We start from the raw sequence: 14654 nt of genomic DNA, 5'->3' as shown, positions 1-14654 counted from the left end.
TTTTCAAACAGAAATATTAAAGTTTCAAGTTCTCTGGCAGGGTTTCTCACACATTTCATTCATTTGTGGTGGCCCCTGCATGATTAAAACATCTGTTGCTACAAATAGTTTTCTTTTTCTTTATTTTGGAGCTGGACCATTCATTAGGAGTGCTGTTGACTCATAAACAGTTTGGTTATTAATTGCACCACACTTTTGCAGCGCAGAGCGTACTCTGGGCATAGATGGAGCAGCAGAACATAAGTGAAACTAAGTTTGAAAGTAAATGGATGGAGCGATCAGTTATCCACCCTGCAAGTCACAAACTGCTGCTGAGGAGAAAAAACACACGTAGCGGTTTGCCCGTGCTGTGTTCATCAACAAAAACCTCTGAGTTTAGAGAGGGTACATAGAATGATACAAATGGACACACACGCACATTTTAAAGAAGAAAAAAAAGTTTTCTGTCGTTGTCCCTGTCATCAGCTTCCACCAAACATACACTTAAATTCTGTGTGAACACTATCTGGTGTGCAATTTGTCGCATATCTTTGGTTTATGTAATTGTAAACAGAATAACTTTGAATTTCGGACTCTAAGTTGGACACAGCAAGACATAAGAAGACAGCAGCTTTGGCCTAAATACATTTTTGACATTTTCCACCATTTTTGAAGCGATTAATTGATAATGAATGTAACCGTTTGTTGTATTGCTGGTTCTGTTACTATTGGTAAAATATTTAATTAAGTCGTTCACAATGCAAAAATGCATACAAAGTGTGTGATTTTTACAAGGATGCCTCAAAATATAGCTATATTTTGGCCTTGTGGACAGGGTGCTCACTGGGTTTTTTTCAGTTGCTCTCAGGTCTTATTCATACCATTGCTTCACTGCTCTAAATTGTTTTTGAATCGTCGCTTTACATCTTTGCACGATCCCCTTTCCAGGCTTCCCTCTCAGCAACTTTATTTAATGCTACATCAGAGGAATATCCATTAGAAGATTTTGGGTGTTAATTTCCTGACAGGGCCCACAGTGAGTGTTAACAGTGCAGCAGTGGTCTGTGCTGCTGTGATGTTGTGTTGTGTGAGGGCCGGGGCCATGGGGAGAGCCGGCGTTGAGTTCCCAGGCCCGGCCAGGCCAAAGGGAACAACATTGCTCTGTTTGGAGTGTCTGTGCTTGTCATCAGTCTCAGGCTTCACTTGTGCCGTCAGTGTCACCACTACATTGTCACTTAGTGCCACCAGGCATGATATCCAATACGGCAGTGCAGGAACACGGCCAATCAGTAACCTGTGGCTTTCACCTGTTGGCGCCGTTGTGAAATGTGGAAGTATGTTTGACCTGGAAAGTTTTGGCGAGATGATGTCATGGTGAACCAAATGGAAACTTTCTTTTGATAAACATGTTGTTCAGTGCGATTCAATTTTAGTTCTTTTGTGATGTTAGTGGCGTAGATGGAAAGCAGAAGAAGTAGACAATGATCTTTCACTTCCTACATTGCAATGAATGACTTGCTGTGTTTATATTTAGGTGGACAGAGTGATTGTTATAGCTGCTGTTGTACTATTCTGAAAGTTTTTACAGGGTTGCCGCAAATTCTTAAAAAGTCTTAAAAGGCATTGATTTCATTCATCTTAAAAAAAAGAAAAAAGTCTGTAATTGGTATTAAAAGGACTTAAATTAGAGAGTATGATTTTCTAAATTTGACATTGTGTTGTAAAATCTCAAAGTACATTACATGGCCAAGAAAACTGTCTAAAATTGCCAGATATTTCTTACATGGTAAATCAGATGGATGTGTTCATGATAATGTAATATGTTTATCCTCTTTCATGTGTATCACTCCAAAAAGAGTATAAAAAGAGGTGTTTTTTTTCAACATTTGATGTAGATAGTTTACTTTTCAGTGGACAAAAAATGTCATCTTTTATGTTACAGTAAACATTTAGGCAAAATAAAAATCAATTTTGGTTGCTAGAAATTTGGTCTTGAACTTTAGTCCGAGTAGCTTTAAAACAGTCTGAAAAAGCCTTAAATATTACTTGCCTTAAGCTGCAGGAACCCTGTTTTATTAGGCCTGCAAAAAATATTTTTATGATCAGCTAATCTCTAATTGTTGATTTAATTTTGTATTTTGTTTAATTTTGTCTATAACATGACAATTCTGAGTAATTTTCGTCGCAGAGTCTTTAAAGTGAGATATACATATACAGCCTTCCTACACATTTTCATTGACAAAATTTTAAAAACTTTTCCGTGTATTTTTAAGCGCCCATAATAAGTACTGACTTAGAGGGAGAGACAGAATGCAGGAAGAAAATCAATAACTGTACATGATGGTTAACAAAATGTCACATATTGACGCATGTCAGAGCTACATAGTTCAACAGCTACAAAATCTAAATGTGCCTTTTATGTTTCATTACTTGGAAGGTTATTCACCGAGATTACTGTAGCAATTTCATTAAACACAAGAAAATTTCATGACACATTTTTAAAATTTTTTAAAAAGTTTTTCTTGTAAATTTAATTTATTTATAGAAATAATTTTTTCTCAATTGACTAATCAAATATTACATTCAGTTCTAATTTGTCACAGGACAATCATTGTGCTCAGAATTACCTCGTCATATAATGTACCTTACTGGGACGATATTAAAGTCTTAACACATCACTGAAATGCTTTAGCGCATGTGGTGAATCATTAAGCTTGTCATTGGCTGCCACTCTTCCCCCAAAAATTCAGAAATAATCTATTTCTGCTTAAATCATTTTCTGAGACTGATTTTATCAAAGCGTCTCTGTGCTCTGTTGAAACAAAAGTTCTTCAGGCGCTCATAAATATTATAAATTTTAGAAAACCTTTTCTATCTTTGCTGTGTTCTTCACCTTCTTTCACGAAGACTGGCGTCACCCTTATGTTGTTGATTTTTGGAGTAGTCATTTGAATTTTATTAATTTTTGGGGCGTTGTGATTTGACAGGAATGCACAGTTTGGTTTTTCCAGTTGAGGATGGTGAGCCAGAGAACATTGTTGTGCTTTGCTGTGTCTGGTTAGTCAAATACAAAGGCGACTTTTGGTGTCTCTTCTGAGTGATTAAGGGATGGATTTCTTGTGAGTTTGTTGTATGTTGGTGTGAAGTTATGACATTTGATCATGTTGATGTTTTAGATGTTTTTTGCTCTCAGACTTACATGAAATATCTTCATGTAAAGTCACATGATCTATTTTTTATTTTACAGAAAGATTATAGATATTAAGAATATATTCTTCCAACTAGGTTAACCATTAATTGGTCAACTGCTGAGGATAATTACCTTACTAATGTCAATAATTAATTTTACTACTCTTCATTTTACTGCATCACGCACCTCCTGGGTCTGGTAGAAGCTAGATAAGAAGCGGCGCCGCTCATTCACTTATTAGCACTAGTAATGTCATCCTGAATGTGGAAACATTGTGCTTACCATCTGGTCTCCCCTCAGGTCACCCGTTTGAGTAAGTGGCTTTATTTTGAGCTGTAAAACCCCCTTAAGCATCGTTCAATATGTTATATCTGTTAGCACTGTTACCACTGTTAGCAGTTTCAGCACAGCTAAAGGTGCTAACATAGTAAACAAAGCGTAAGGGGTTTCATCGTCAAAATGAGGCCAATTACTCACCAGGGCGACCCACAGAGAGACCGGAGGCTGGGTATAACGGTTGCCATGGGGATGGTGTTACTGATTATTTTGCTGAATGAGCATCGCCACTTGCTACTGAACGTACCTGATTTAAGTGGTGTGCAGTGCGAGTGGCCGAGGAATGAGTTGAGACCAGAGGTTCGGCAGTGGGTATGTTTCCTGTCTGGCTGTTTGATAGCAAAGCCAACAAAAAATGAAAAAATCAAGACATTTACATCACAAAAAATTTAAATTTCACGACCTCTAAATGGATAGGGCTTTGAAATGCAGCGCTAAAACTCCCTTAGTTGCAGGACTAAAAGAAAGAGTAGATTTTTCTTTGTATTCATGACTGGGAACATATGTAAGGCAACAGTTTTCCCTTGCAGTGTATGTAAATCGACATGCTTAGTTTTGTTGGCCTTTATCATTAAAGCGTCCCTGTAAAACCTCTCCCCACAGTCGCATGGGATAACAGTGGACCCATGGAAAAGAAAGCACAGACACAACGGTCGTCTATGCAAATGGAAACAAATGCGACTGTGGTAGCTATGCTAGCGGCCCGTCAGTGTCCATCGACTGAAGTGGAGCAAATTCAAATGAGCCTCTGTTTTTACACCACGTAGCTCTCTCTCCATCAGGCAAGGCTACATCCATCTGACGCTAACACAAGCAGATCACTGTAACTGTTGAGCAGCATTTGAGACCTGTCAGTGTTTTTTCCATACACTCTCAACAAAAGGACAAAGATAACGTCCACAAAAGTTTCTTCCTTGTTTTCTTCACAGTATGAATTACAGTCTGTTGTGGAAGGTGAGCTTCATATTATGTTCAGCCCCACCCGTTGTTGAACTGATCTATTTTTGTGTCAGGGTGCAGGATTCCTGTACCAATGAATGGTTTAAATCTTACACCCTGGCTGAACTTGTGCACACCAGCAACTGTCAGTGAGTGTATTTAATGTTGTCTGATGTCAGTTTACAAGCCAACACATAGCTACGACTTTCTATTAAGAAACATGACCTGCTTTTTGTACTGCCTTTGTTCTTAACCCTACAGAACCTGAATCAACATCAGGTTCAGACGCCTTTTACGAGCACTTAAACTTATGGAGCCTGAGAAAACAGCTGAAATGGATTTGTTCATATGGTGCAACTTTTGCCAAATGTCCAAATGTTCAGCGATGTTAAATCACTGTTTTTCTCAATGGAGTCTGGCTTTGAAGAGAGCGATATAATGGCTTTATTTTCCTATTGGAAATGACTGGCTGACATTGAGGTGTAGCAGTGAAAATACTCTAAATATGCTGTACACTTAAACTGATATTGACTTTATTAGGTCGTAAAATGTTTTGTTGCTGACCCCCATCTACAACAGTACATTGCTTAGCATGCATGTCAGACTCCAGCCTGCCTCTTCAAACTGGGGTCGTGTCGACTGACATCTACTGTTTGTAATGTACTGTCTTTGGATAAGTAACCCTTACAACCTCACTTCAAAAAATCGGAACCATCCCTTTAATTTTAACCACCTCTACAGCAAATCCTCGTTGTTAGCTTCGTGATAATTTCCTTATGATAAACAGCTTCAGTCCTGAAAGTTTGTTTTTCCTTAAATTGATTACCTGAGGATCCTTGATGTGGGGAAAAGGGTGGCACGAAGGGCTGCTCCGCTTTTCTGGAACCGTGTTATGAAAGATGAACACTCTCGAACAGTCGCTCCCTCTCTCCTTTTGCTCCTTTTTTTTAAGCTAAATTTGTCTGCACTCTTTAACTGAGATAACCCATGAAAGTCAGGTCTCTCTCTATGCTGCACTTATCTAACACACAGATATCCAATTCAAATCCAATAAATGTGATGTTGATGATTTGCTGAGGAGCTAGCTGGTTGTCTGCCTGGCTATGTATGGAGGGATTTGAGATTAGTGGCTGTGCATTTTTTCTCTCAGAGGCCAAAGGTCTCTTCAAAACTTTACCCAGAGGAATTCAAGTGTCCCATCGCGATGGAAGATGCAAGCCATTTGCTCCACATCTTTGTTTTGTAAATCAGATTTAGGCCATTTTGTTCCCTGTGTCAGCCTGACCTATATGATTCAAGTGAAATATTACATCACACAACTTGATTAACATTGAAACTAAGGCTGAACTGAGAATTTGTTCTTGCAGAAGGAAGGAATGAGTACTCGAGTACTTGTTTGGACGTCAGTTGCATTGCTATTTATTTACTAAGTTTTAAGTAATTTCACTTTATTTTTTGCAATCTGTGTTATTTCATTTTGTTCAAAGCCCACATTTTGTGTATGTTTTGTGAAATGTAATTGAACTTGTCTATACTGGGGGGATATGTGCACCACAACTACATGCAGACTTCAGGGGATGTACGGCCACAACCTTGTGCAGGCCACAGACCTAATATTGGCACAGATTTTGCCAAAAATGCAAATAAACAGGCTAAAAAAAGCAGATTTATAACAAAATAGGATTTAACTGCTGTGAAGGAACGGGGGGCTGGGAAAAGCACAGGAAAGAGTTAAAAAAAAAAAGCTTGTGTTAAAGCAAATTCCCTCCTGGTCTCTTTCTGTGTTATCAGTTCCTCTGTAGGGCACTGCAGCACACACTGCATTTATTCAAAGGCCCAGTGTCACACGCCTCTGTGGAAAAGAGCCCTGAGGACCATACTCTGCTTTCTCTCCCCACTCTCTGCCCCTTCCACCCTCTATCCATCCAGTCCTAACGCTTGCAAGCTTCGTCGGGCCCTTTTGGGATTTTCAAGCCCCTCTGTGTCTGCTGGTGTTAAAAAAAATTAACTAATATCAGAAGATTATAATCAGCACTGTTAAATCTTATTGATACGAGTTGAGCTGAAAGTTTGACAAAGTGGAAGCAAATAGAGCCAAGAAAGCAAATATGGCCCCATTTTCTTTGTTTGGTGGTGCAGGTAAATGCAAAACTGAACCCTAGTAGAAAAATTAAAAAACAGTGTGTTAATTTACTGCATCACGAGAGCATCTGGGTTACTCCTGACTTGTGCCTGAAGTTTCAGCCTATATTCATCTGTAAAAACAACACAAAAAAGGTAAACAAATATCAGTGTCTCGGTCTGCGAGACGTCTGCGGACTGCATCAGTGGATTTCCTCCATGTTGAACTTAATCACCGGATCTGCCGAGAGGAGATCTCCCGGAGCATGTGATCATTTATCAGGCTCCTTCTCCCTCGCTCTCTCTGGTTCGGGGCTACTTTCACCCTCTCTCCCCAGTCAGAGCGGCAGAGCCAGTGCCGAGTGCAGAGAGTCATGTGCTGGTTCCAGGCTAGAGGAGGAGCCCATCTGAAAGACATGTGCGCAGGAGGCGACGAGGGATGTTAGCCCAATCGTCTTCGTTTAGGGCATACAGAGAGTCCTGGGAAATGTCTCAAAGTCATTAACAAGATGAGCTCCCCTCGTAATGCACGCACAGAGACATGTATCGTCATGTAAAGCTTCATGCCTATGGCAGTGAAGAAGTTATATTTGTGTACTATAAGAGATGTAATTAACTGTTTTTGTAGAATTATCTGAATTAATGTTGTCATGACACTGGGATTTCTAACTTTGATAAGTACCTTGAAAATATCAAACAATTTTTGATACCATTGGGGATAATTGACACTTCGGGCATACAAAATTATTTATTCATTTAGACTTTTTATTTAGTGTTTGATTTTTGATTTATTTCAAATAACATAATATTTCCTGACATAAGACCTATAAAAACCTACCTATAAAAACTAGGAATTACATATCAAAAGATAAATATAATAAGACTTTTTCGTTTTTTGTTTTGTAGCAGAGAACAGCTGAATAGTTTCTCCTGTTTTCTTGTTTTTATGATTCACTCATAGCATTTGTTACGTACTTTTTAGTTTTTCTTCTTAGAAATTTCATTTTGTGTTATTTTTGTGTTTTATGTTTTTGTTTTGGAATTGTATGTATTGATTTTGTATTTTTGTTATATGTCGTCTGTTGAACTTATGTTGCTGCCTGTCTTGGAGAGGACATCCTTGAAAGAGATTTTAATCTCAGTAAGTTTTATGGTTAAGTAAAAGTTAAATTGGATTGGATTGGAAATTAAAAAAAAAGAATGACCGTAATAAACATTAACAATGAGAGAGTGAGAAATCACATCTGGTACTGGTGTATTGAGTAGACTGTATATTCAGAATTGATATGTATCAATAAAAAGATATTTTTGAAAATACTGATCTGAATTTGATCACCATTAAGTCACGCCATTGACATGTACCATCTTTGCTGCTTTAGTTAACAGTTAAGATGAGAGACACACTTATCATGGTCATGGAAAACCTGGAAAAGTTAGGAAAATTAGGAAAAATCCTGAAAAGTTTTGGAAAAGTCTTAGAATTTTCTCATGTGTAATGAAATTGTGACAGCACTCTCCCATGGATAACCTTCCACGCAAATTTATTTACTTGAGCTGCTGATGTAACGTAGCTCTAATGTGTCGATGTGTAACAAAGTTTTGTTTACCATAATTTCTTCATTTTCTTCTCACAGTCTGTTTTTCCCGTCATGTGCGCCAGCTGATTTAAATTATGATCGAATAATGCCAGGCAAGTAGGGCAAAGATAAAACAATTATTATGGATCCTCCAGCTAGCCCATGTCAGCTTCAGTCGAAGGGGTGTAACAGTCCTCAGAAAGTCATGGAAAAGTTTTGAATTATTGTCCATGAAAATGTGTAGGAACTCCCTAAGAAAGCTTGAGACCACGAAGTCATGAGCTTGAATTCAAGTCTGTATTGAGGAAATGAATGAGAACTTAAATCACCTCCCTCTGCTGCTGCAAGTAGCCTATTCTTATAGTTATGTAGAAATATGAAATCAGTATTTCTGCTTTCACTTTTGCAGATTGTTGATGCAGTGCTGCATTAAAAAAACTTTTAACAGACTGGTCTACAACTGTCATGGCATAATAATGAGAAGGGTATTACTTTAAGTTTTTATCTAACTCTCTTTTCCAATGCGAGAAGCTGTTAAAATTAAGAAATAGTGGCGGGCACTTTGACGAGCATTCATATAACTATTTGAAACTGAGTCACTGTAGATACTTGAGTAGATTTCAGCACAATTAATTCTACTTACACTATTGATATGACTTTTAAATATCAATATTATATTGAGGAATACCTCACAGTTATAGAAAATAGGCATTAGTTTGCTGTCTTTAAGAGAGTTAGAGAAGAAAATTGTCTTTCAGTGTGTTTTTTGTATGTGTATATATACGTGTATGTGTGTGTGTATGTTTGTCTGCATTAAGTACATAGTTGGAACTTGTATCTTATTTGATTAATTTGTACATAACAGAACGGAGCAGGTGTAAGCAACCCGAGCGCGGGAGCCACATGCGTACAAACGTACATTTTCAAAACAATTGTCAACTAAAATGCATATCATAGGTCTACGGCCTGGTGTCTTTTCCTCTTAATTTTGCCAAAACTCAGTAGTGGTGGCCTGTTTTGAGTTTCCCTTGGTAGGATATCTATGGATTACATATCAAAAAATATATATGTTTCGGAGGAAAACTGATCATTTAGTAGTGCGTGGACAAATTTGTTTGCTTTGACCATCAACTAGCAGTAAATAATCTTAAACCGTTAACTTCAGAGAAGCTTATCTAGACCCATAATTAATGTTGATATGCTAATTTAGATGCAATGGTCTGTGTTACTTTCATTATAAGGCTCAAATATATTTGGTCGGTCCAAGCTGTTTGGCTAAAAAACTGGCTTTTTTGATTGTAAAGGTTGCTGACCCTCGGTTTAGGGGGAGTTACATGCTGGAAGTATTTCTTGAGGAACAAAAGTTTATATAACCGCCAGCGTGTTTGTGCATAGTCTCTGGTTGTAGCGCAGATTGCTTGCTCATGTTTTCGTGTAGATCCCTGTACAGGCTCGATGGTACTGAATCAAACCTGGCAACCTATTTTTGATGACAAGACTCTGGGAGGTTGTGCACAGTGACCGTGCCCTGCTGTTGTTCACGAGGAAATAATTCAATAGAGCACATTTTGGTAGTTGTATTATTGCCTTCAGTCTGTATGCTAAGCAAGGTTAAACACAACCCTATTCCAGCTCCATTTGAATTGCACAGGCATGAAAATCCTGTCAAAGCAAATATCACCCAAAATGTTGAGCTATGCATTAAAGTACAGTACTAACACATGTTGAATAAGATATTACGGTCTTTGCTCATGCACAGCAGTCCAGCACCCACCTGCTCCAACTGAACAGCTCAAGTAGAAGTCGGTGGTTGTGTTAACGGGAGTGTGTATGTGCTGTATGTATTGTATGTGTTACTTGGAGTAGATGAGAAACTGTTTACAGGAACCATTACTTCTCTTTGGATAAATGTGCATACAAAATGAAAAATAGAATTTCCAGTCAGGTGTGTGTGTTTATTTAGCTATTGATTTGTCATGGTAGCACGAGTGTCCACAACAAAGTCACATTTTATGGGAGTACAAATTTATATTTTCCAAATGCCTGCAGAATATTTAGTCTTAAGTTACTGTATTTGTACCTTACCTGTTTTTTCTACTGTATGTATGCATAAAGTCTGATAAAATGACACAGACAGAAGCCCTTAATGCACAGAGATTGCACTATAGGGTTGATATGAAGCCTCTTCTATACACCACCTTTGCATTTTTACACAAAACCAAACAAGTGGCATCATGCTGCTGCGGTGTGTGATTTATGACAGCATGCAAACATCTCGGAAGTAAAAGAGGTGTGACGCGCATGATGTTTAACACAACAGCATCTGCCTCTAGTGTGACATATATCATACACTTCAGCAGCGCTTTTTAAATGATAATAACAGCCTAACATGGCAGTAACAGTTATTTACTGTCCCTGTTATATGGTGGCAGATCTCTACCTCTACTCAGAGAGTAAGTAGCTCCCAGATCTCATTGTTTTCCCAATTTGCAGACATATTCGGTGCTGCTGCTACCTCCACTTAAAGGCAGCAACTCCGTCCCTCCATTCCACAATTGTACCTTTCATAAAGAATGGCGAGGCGGCATAACAGCGCAATATTCCAGCCTCGAACAGGCAGTTTAAAAGGGGACGAAGATACTGGGAATTAAGTGGGCACGGCTTTGCATTTTTGTATGGATCTAAATAAAGTAAAGTTCCTTTAATGACAATTTTAACACTCTGGAAAAGATCATATTTTCAGGTTTCCTTTTTATAATTAAAATTGGATTATAAACTCAAAAAGGAGGAGAATTGTGGGTAGATCTATACTGTGTTAATGAATACTGGGCCCCTGAATGACCAAGAATAATAATAATAATAACGATGATGATGATTATTATGCATTTTATTTATAGAGCACTTTTCAAGAAACTCAGACACTTTACAAAAATCAAAAAGATCATTAAATATTAATAATGAATAATAATGATCATGGTGTTGTACCCAAGTCATTTTGTCCAATATATGTTTACTGTTTCCTAATGTTTTTTTGTTTTTTCTTTCCTCAGGAGTTCTTTGATCACGCAAAGAAGCTGTGGGACGACGAAGGCGTGAAGGCATGCTTTGAGAGGTCCAATGAGTACCAGCTCATCGACTGTGCACAATAGTAAGTCCGAAAATTAACACACATTTTGTGGTGTGATTTTTTTTAGCTTTGGATTCCTGCAAGTGTTGGATTCTTTACATGTAATTGGTTATTTGTGCAGCTATTGTACAGTAAGACCGAGAGCGTGAGCGGTTTTTCGTTTTACAGCCGTCTGTCCTCTTTGTGCCATGTTTGAGATGAACGCTCTGCGGTGTGTGCTGATGTCATGTCATATATGAATATGGCTGAGATATGTTTACCCTGGGTGTGGCAAGGCAAGCAGCCGTTGTATCGGTCCTTTGGAAAATTGTATACGTATATACTCATGTCATTGTGTTTGACATCTCACCATGGCAATATGCAAAGCCGGGTCTGACCTGTATTAAAATGCTGAATTCATTGTAATTGTATTGATGTAATATTTGTGTGTAAACACAATTCAACGATGTAATAATGCTAATGTTGGGATTTTAGTATTGGTGATGGTAATAGTTGCGGATTCATAGACTTTTTTTTTTTAGTGTCTCTGAGGCTGGACAAAAGCTATGTGGGTCATGATTTGATTTTGGCTACAATCTGTACCGTTTTCTTAATACAATTGTACTCCAGATACTGTAGTGAGGAAATACTGATAACTGCAATGTGGCAAGGTGCAAAAACTGATGCCTCTTTGCACGGTGCCCCAGATTGTCTGGAAGGCTCCTGTTTTACCTTGCGCCACCATAGGGTGCTGGTTGTAATGAGTAGATGACCCCAGACTTGCCTGTAAAAGGAAGTTTGGATATGCAAAGTGATTCACTGATTACACTGCTATCCTTCAGCTTCTTCTCTGACTCACCTCTTGATTCACATGTAAGTATGAGGACATGTACATGTTACAGACTGGAAGTTGTCCCCTCCCTTCCCAAAGGTTGCCTACTGTATCGCTCAGGGTTCGGTCAAACGCACACTCTATCAGTGACTGAAGATATTGTGTTGTTGTCAGCGATCTGTGAGCCCTGCGTTAAATGGTTGCAGCGCTGAGATGTTTTAAAGATGGTAAAGCACGTAGACAAACGGTCTCTGTACTCTCTTCCTGAATGTCTTCCGCTTCTCGAACATAAATTTGACTCCGGGTCAAGTCTTCCCCTGGTGGCTTCGTCTGAAAGCAGCTTCCATAGAAAGGAGAGAGATAGTCAGGTGATGGTTGGAGAGTCACATGAATCTGTAAGGTGGAGCTGTTACAGTCCAAGTGTTTGTCTTTGCTGCTCTTAGTCAGTCTGTGTGCAGGACAACTGCACAATTTGTGAAAAAGCATCTTGTGTTTATTTTTTGTCACTATTCCAGTAAAATATGAGCACATAATATTGTGGTTTAGATAACATTTATAATCTTCTTTTTTTTTAAAAATTATTTCACGGCTGGAAAGATGGTCTTTTCATAAAACAAGGCTGTCTTTACAGTGAAAAGCCTTTCGAAATTGGTGCTAAAGACCAGTTAAAGATGAAGAAAGTACTGTGGCACTAGCTCAAGAAGTTGAAAGCCTACAACTACCAGAATGCACTGCACCACACCAGACCAATAAACCCTCCCACTGGTGGGTGATTTATTGAGAACTGGTCCGTTTGACTGAATAGTGGGCTGCTGGTAACAAACTATCTCATATTACAGTTAAAGGGTAAGTTTAAATATGTTTCTTGAAACATTTGAGGAAATAAATAGGCAACACAGTTACAGAATCTTGGTTTATATTAAATCAGTGCTGCTGAATTTTAAAGATCTTTTTCAGCCTCTGTTTTCACTTTTTCAATTTGATCGACATTTGAGTTTAAGAGAGAGACGGGTGGGTCTGTCTCTTGATTCACATCTATACTTGAGAGAGTACAACCTGTAGTTCAAGCAAAAGCCCAAGAGCCAACAAAACTCCGCCGGATAACACGTTTTGCATCATCCGGTGTTGTTAACCATGGTTCATTTATACATACTACCTACATTATTATGATACAAAGCTGGTTGAAAAAAGTGGAAGTGTCCCCTTGATGTCCTTGTAACAACTGTAAAAGCAGTGGTCCTCTGATTATTGAAATCATAAAAAATATTCTGTATAACAGTAACTTAAATCACTGAGGCTTGCAAAGCACTGAGCTGTCCTGTGACATGAGTAAACATTAACAGAGCGAAATGAAGACAGTGAACAGCACACAGCATTTAAATGGTATAGCCATTAATTTTCTGCATGGAAGTTGTGATACATTGACTCTTCCAAATCCAAAATACTGCCAACCGACTGATGCTTAATTGTTAATTATAAGTCCTCTCTGTTTCCAAACTCTCCTCAACAATATCATTCATTCTTTGATAGCTGCTCTCTCTTGCCCTTCTTGCTGTCACCGCCTCTCTGGCTCTTACGTTGCTGCTCCTGATTGGTTGACAGCTGGTGAGCAGTTGTATGTTTGGCCAATAAACTTTCAACAAGCTAACAAATATATTTGTACTATTATGTAAAGGAGATAAAGGATGGCAGTAAATTACAGTCTCGTGTGTGTACAAATGTTCAAACTGCAACTTCAGTTTTGATGTGCTTAATTATCATGCAGTACTAGTGTGGTGGCTCTTACTTTTATTTGTCAGCAGTCTTATGTAGGGCTGCATGATTATGGTTTATCAAGATTATTCCGATCAATATGGAGATTAGTATTATTCATTGATTTTTTAGGGACAAAATATTTTTGTTGCACTTTCACAAAAAGCAAATCACTCCTTTCTCTTCCATGCTGTGCTGCATTCCTGCTGATTAACAGATCTTTGCATCAAAATTAGACCTAAAACAAGGCTCCTGTTCACCTGAATTCAGTGCATCTCCTTGAAGCAAAAAGTAATGACATTAAGCCTAAAATATAGGCCAACTAAAAAAATGCAACTAAATGAAAAGGATGTTTATGATACTTTAGTATTGCAACCGATCATCTTCATTTAATTGTGTGATTAATATTCAGTTAATTGTGCAGCCCTTGTTTTGCATTTTTTATTTGAATGGCAGTTCAGTCGTTTGTTTGCTTTTCTTTTTCTATACGAGAGCAAAAATCATTTTGAAATACAATAAATCAAACCAATACCTACCATGATTTTTGGAAGTTTTCACATTTGCAATTCAGAATCTCACTGTTGAGTAGAGACGTCACAATATGCGTCTATTGTCAGTGTGTTTGATTGATGTATGGAATCTGTCAGACTGTGTGGCCTCTCACTTACTTCCTCTCTGGGTTTTAACCTCTGTATGAACCATGTAGACGGAGGGCATTCATAGATACTCTGTCCTACATGGCAACAGACCTGTCTGTGTGTAAAGGCCCGCACACACACACACACACACACCTATTGTTGTTTTGACCACGGACTGTTCTCA

The 14654-nt window shown here is 38.3% G+C and overlaps 1 protein-coding gene across 2 annotated transcripts in view; it reads left to right on the top strand.

Annotated features, from left to right (window-relative positions):
* The window catches only part of LOC121951430 (guanine nucleotide-binding protein G(olf) subunit alpha), a 67814-nt gene that overhangs the window by 20043 nt on the left and 33117 nt on the right, over positions 1 to 14654 (top strand). For both annotated transcript variants that reach the window (XM_042497752.2, XM_088085826.1), the window contains exon 5: positions 11193 to 11290. In XM_042497752.2, coding sequence (XP_042353686.1) covers positions 11193 to 11290 — 98 coding nt within the window. The remainder of the gene's footprint in view (positions 1 to 11192; positions 11291 to 14654) is intronic.

The sequence above is a fragment of the Plectropomus leopardus genome, chromosome 12 (assembly GCF_026936395.1).
Source record: "Plectropomus leopardus strain MGB_pleo_1.0 chromosome 12, ASM2693639v1, whole genome shotgun sequence".
NCBI classification, from domain to species: Eukaryota; Metazoa; Chordata; class Actinopteri; order Perciformes; family Serranidae; genus Plectropomus; species Plectropomus leopardus.
Note: the sequence above shows the minus strand (reverse complement) of the source record. Positions and strands in the feature narration are given on the sequence as shown.